General features: G+C 34.6%; 1 protein-coding gene across 1 annotated transcript; it reads right to left on the bottom strand.

The window, feature by feature from the left end:
- Window positions 1-236: 236 nt before the first annotated feature.
- On the bottom strand, window positions 237-5,222 carry LOC306867849 (uncharacterized protein). The gene is made up of 6 exons (XM_079413768.1): window positions 5,108-5,222; window positions 4,104-4,430; window positions 3,113-3,424; window positions 2,176-2,487; window positions 1,952-2,059; window positions 237-1,555 (listed from the first exon to the last, which is right to left on the bottom strand). Exons 1-6 carry the CDS (start codon window positions 5,175-5,177, stop codon window positions 1,332-1,334), a joined length of 1,353 nt encoding a protein of 450 aa, XP_079269894.1. The 5' UTR covers window positions 5,178-5,222; the 3' UTR covers window positions 237-1,331.
- Between the last annotated feature and the right edge of the window lie 487 nt (window positions 5,223-5,709).

The following is a 5,709-nucleotide window of genomic DNA, read 5'->3' as shown; positions in this document are numbered from 1 at the left end:
TGTCTGTGCTTGTGCGTTCCAGATTATGACAATTTGAAAATCTAGTTTTTCTTGTATTTCAAGTATTAAAAAACTTGTTCTTGTCATTTTTTTATTAGTTTAGGGTTTTTTAAATGTTTATATAGGTTTTATAAATTTTTATTTCTGTTTAATTTTATTACTTCTACTCAAACTAAAGTTGAAAGTTAGAAATGTTGCCTTGGCAGAAATAAAATAAATGTAGGGTTTCTTTATTTCAGTTAATTTTATTTCAAGACACAATTTATTTTCCTCAAAGTTAACTATTCACTGTCCACACTCAGGATGTGTGACACTTTCCAATGGTCTGTGGTGCTACAATTACCAAACATCAGTATTGGAAAAGCTGTACTACTCTCTTAAAAATGTTCAAAAAGAGTGTTTTCCATTACTTTTACTTTGGCATAATAACACTTAATGGAATTTTTGATGGTCAGATGAAGTCTGACTGAGGATTGAGAAGATACAATAAACATCTCCTGCTTCCTGCGTTTCCCCTGACTATATTTGCATCTTTTGACAGGCAGAATAATTTAAGGTCTAGAAAAGCTGGATCTGGGTAATAGCTATTTGATAAATATCATCTATATAACTACCAGTAAAGACAAGCAGTGATTTATATTTATTAGTAGGTTAATTATTTTATGTAAAAATCAGCTGAAATCCACCACATCTCTGAAAAAACTAATGCTTTTGAGATCATTCTATGCCATCGTTTGTGTTGCTAATTATTATTTTGTTTATAGTAATCATGTTTACACCCATGTATTTAATAGATTGATCAAAGTCATATTCTGTGCAGATACAATCAATAAATGGCCAATGAGTGCAAAAATAATATGTGACCCTGGAGCACAAAACCAGTCTTAAGTCACTGGAGTATATTTTTAGCAATAGCCAAAAATACATTTTCAAAATTATTGATTTTTCTTTTATGCCAAAAATCATTAGGATATTATGTAAGGATCATGTTCCATGAATGTATTTTGTAAATTTCCTACTGTAAATATATCAAAACTTAATTTTTTATTAGTAATATGCATTACTAAGAACTTCATATGACAACTTTAAAGGCGATATTTTGCACCCTCAGATTCCAGATATTCAAATAGTTATATCTCGGCTAAATATTGTCCGCTCCTAACAAACCATACACCAATGGAAAGATTATTTATTCAGCTTTCAGATGATGCATAAATCACAATTTTGAAAAATTGACACTTAAGACTGGTTTTGTGATCCAGGGTCACATATGTTAATAAAAAGCTGTGCAAGGAACAGTAAAGCTGCAGAGCATTAATGTGTGTTTTGCTTTACATCTGGACATATCTGGAACTCAACCTTCTGCTCCGTTCAAACTGTATGTCTGATTTTACTCCATGTGTCTGATACAGATATCCAATCTCTTCTGTTCTGTTCAGCTCACTTCTTGTGGATCTGATGTCATAAACCAGCACAGCAACAGCAGCCACGCCCACCAGAGCAGAGAGAGCCAATCGGATCACAGCTTCAGTAAAACCACAACAGTGCATGTTGTCTGAAAAGAAAAAAGAACACAATCACAATTTTGCATTTGCTTCTCTTTCAAACAGACTTACAGGTGTGGATTTTGTGGGTTATTAAGAACTCAAGCATCCATGGTGAAAAAAAAAATCTGCACTCTTTTGTCTGCACTCTTTCGCTGCTTAGCCAAATAACATTAGCTAGAATTGCATGGCTGCGATTCTAGACACTTTTAAGGGCCCCCTGAGGAATCTGTCTAACTGTGATTGCTTCTCCCTGATGTTTTTTGCCTTGAGCGCTAATGTTCTTTAGAGCAGCATTAGACGAGTGATTCACTTCTCAGTTGCTTCTCTGCCATCTGTCTTCTGTTCCTGTGAAATCACAGAAGCAGATGCAAGCAAATGTTCCCCATATAAACCCAGTGACTTACCTGAACTCGGCAGATAGAGTTCAGTAACACTGGCATCCTCGTTTCGGTTTACGGTTGAACTGTTCACTGCACAGCTGGAAGACACGCAATTTGTGCTTGATGATCTTTCTGAAAATTAATAATTTCATAATTAAAGTGGTCAATATCATAAAATGTGTTTAAGAAATTTTGAAAATAGAAAAGAACCATTTTAAAATATAACAAAGATATAATTCAAACCATACCATAGACTGTAACATTATAATCCATGTATCTGGTTTCTTTGTTGACGATTGCTAGTTGATAAAGTCCAGAGTCTGTGGTTCTGGTGTTGGTGATGGTCAGAGATCCGGTTTGATCCAGCTTTAATCTGTCTCTGAATCTCCCATCTGCATCATATGTTGAGTTGGTTTGTGTGAGCCTGTTGACTTCAGCTATTCTTGTGCTTCCAAAGATCCACTGCATTAACAAATATGTCTGTGTTTCAGTAACATCAGTGTGTAGCGTGACAGAATCTCCCTCCATCACTGATACTGACCTCACTTCATCTGTCACATCTGGAGAACAAACACAAACATTATTGTTATGGACTAATGTTGGTTATTAATGACCAAATTACTATTTAAATCTGTATTATGCAGACATTTTCCTATTATGAATGTTGAATGATATGTAAACCAATAACAATGAAAGTTTAGGAGTTCAGTGTGAGTTAGTGTTACTTAAGCACAATCCTATGCAAACAGAAGTGAAACAAAACACTCAAAACACAAACAAAACACTCATCTGTGGATCTGACTGCTTTAAAGGGATAGTTCACCCAAAATATTACAATTTTGCCTTCTTTTACTCCCCTCACATTGTTCCAAACCTGTGTGAATTTCTTTCTTTCTTCTGTTGAAAACAAAAAAGCTAGTTGCTGATTCCTGGTAGCCATTGACTACCATAGTATGTTTTTTTTGCCTACTATAGAAGTCAGTGACTACCAGCAACTATTTGGTTGCCAATATTCTTCAAAATATCTTATTTTATGCTCCACACAAGAAAGAAACTTTCGCATTCTTAAATGTGTCATTCGTTCAAATGGAAATGAAGCCATTAATATCATAAGGAATACTGAAATTAATAGAAAAATATTACAATGACAAAGATATAATCCAAATTATGCTGTAACTCTCTTACCAAAGACTGTAACACTGTAACTGATGTAAATGGTCTCTCTACTGACAACTGTTAGTTGATAGAGTCCAGAGTCTGTGGTTCTGGTGTTGGTGATGGTCAGAGATCCGGTTTGATCTAGATTTAATCTGTCTCTGAATCTCCCATCAGCATCATATGTTGAGTTGGTTTGCGTGAGCCTGTTGACTTCAGCTATTCTTGTGCTTCCAAACATCCACTGCATTAACAAATATTTCTGTGTTTCAGTAACATCAGTGTGTAGAGTGAACGAATCTCCCTCCATCACTGATACTGACCTCACTTCATCTGTCACAACTAGAGAACAAACATAAACATTATTGTTACAGACTAATGGCATTATGTTGGTTATTAATGACCAAATTACTATTCACATATTTAAATATGTATTATGCAAATGTTTACCTAATATGAAATGTTGAATGATATGTAAAACAAAGACAATAACAATGAAAGTTTAGGAGTTCAGTGTGAGTTGGTGTTACTTAAGCACATTCCTATGCAAACAGAAGTGAAACAAAACACTCATCTGTGGATCTGACTGTTTTAAAGGGATAGTTCACCCAAAATATTACAATTTTGACATATTTCACTCCCCTCACATTGTTCCAAAAGCCAGTTGCTGATTCCTGGTAGCCACTGACTTCCATAGTATGTTTTTCCCTACTATAAAAGTCAGTGGATACCAGCAACTGTTCGGTTGCCAATGTTCTTCAAAATATCTTATTTTATGTTCCACACAAGAAAGAAACTCACACATGCTTAGAATAACGTTGTAAGTCACGACATAATTTTAATTTTTGGGTGAATTATCCCTTTAACTTTAACATTCTTAAATGTGTCATTTGTTCAAATGGAATGAAAACCATTAATATCATAAGAAATACTGAAATTAACATAAAATAACCATTTTAAAATATTACAATGACAAAGACATAATTCAAATGAAGGGCAAATGATCCTGTAACTCTCTTACCAAAGACTGTAACATTGTAACTGATGTAAATGGTTTCTCTGCTGACAACTGTGAGTTGATAAAGTCCCGAGTCTGTGGTTGTGATGTTTGTGATGGTCAGAGATCCGGTCTCATCCAGCTTCAGTCTGTCTCTGAATCTCCCATCAGGACCATCATATATCGAGTTTGTTTGTGTGAGTCTGCTGACTTCAGCTATTCGAGCGCTTCCAAACTTCCACTGTATGAACAAATATTTCTGTGCTTCAGCAACATCAGTGTTTAGAGTGACAGACTCTCCCTTCATCACTGATACTGACTTCATTTCATCTGTACGGACACCAAACACACCTGGAGAACAAATAGGAACATGTTTTGTCACATACTTTGAGCTTTGACCCCAATCCATAATGCATCTCTGTGCACAATAAATATCTTATTTAAACCATGTCTATGTTGATTATTATAGGTGAAAAACTGCACATTCTCAGTCTTGCTGAACAAAACAAAAGAAAACCGCTGATGAGCATTACTGAACTGCATTGTTCCTCCTCGGTGCTGTTTCATCTGCACTCATTTTGGTGTGGAAACAGAAGTGAAACATAAAACATGATCTGTGAATCAGACTTTAAGCTTATTCATCGAACTAGCTACAGTTACTGACTGGCCCGTGGACTACATTAAATGCTATAGGCCTAAATGAAATAAATGCATGACTGAAACATTAAGAATATTACAACAATGATGTCAATTTGTGTTAATGATCAATGTTTAAAAGAAGACAAATTTTATTTTGGTAACGTAACATCTTGTAGAGCTCCTTTAAAATGTCTACAAAGGTATAACTAGCATTAGTTTTGTAAAAACAAACACAAAATATTAAAGTGATTGCCTGAAAAACTTTTTTATTGTTGTTGTTGGAATAACAGTGAAATTGTGCAGTTGGAAATCCTGTTTGATTTCAACCTGAAGGTTATTAATCTTAACTTAAACTGCAGGACGTGAAGCCAAACAAATGTATAACTTACCAACCAGATGCAAGCACAACGTAAACAAAACAAATGGACGAATCATATTCTCTGGTCGTTTCCCCACCATTCTAATAACTAACGGTCCGTTCACACATCAAGCAACTCTGTGGCTGCATGAGAAGACTCAGTGCCTAGATTTGTGTCACTAGTAGGCGTTCCCACTGGTTGCCTAGTAACAGTTATGAGTGACAGGAGAGGATGCTACATGTGTTAACAGTGCATTAATTTTCTTACCGCTTAAAGTAAATATTAAATGGAATAAGCCTTTGGAATGGAAAAAAATGCAAATATACATTAAGCAGAAAATATTACAAAACATTTTTTCTAAAAAAAATAAAAATACAGTTCAGTAACTCAGGACATGTAACTGGAGGCCTATTTCTCGAATGCATTTTCTTTATTTATTTATTTAATCCTTAATTAGTTGCTAACGTGCTTTCAAGGACACAGCGAGTCGTGATCAGTGTGAGTTGGGGAAAAAACATGCATAGGCTACAAAGTGGAAATGAAGACATAGCTACTTAAGTCATAATTGTGATATAAAAATAAATTATGATTTACTAAATCGAAATTATTCATTTAAAAGTTAGAATTATAAG

This window comes from Barbus barbus (genome assembly GCF_936440315.1).
Source record: "Barbus barbus genome assembly, chromosome: 49".
Classification (NCBI taxonomy): domain Eukaryota; kingdom Metazoa; phylum Chordata; class Actinopteri; order Cypriniformes; family Cyprinidae; genus Barbus; species Barbus barbus.
This window is presented reverse-complemented; position numbering and strand designations above follow the sequence as displayed.

Coding starts and splice junctions, on each gene's coding strand:
- LOC306867849 (XM_079413768.1), bottom strand. CDS start 5,177: ATGGTGGGGAAACGACCAGAGAATATGATTCGTCCATTTGTTTTGTTT. Junction 3,425..4,103: donor TTACAATGTTACAGTCTTTG/GTAAGAGAGTTA, acceptor TTTGTTCTCTAG/TTGTGACAGATGAAGTGAGG. Junction 2,060..2,175: donor TTATAATGTTACAGTCTATG/GTATGGTTTGAA, acceptor ATTAATTTTCAG/AAAGATCATCAAGCACAAAT.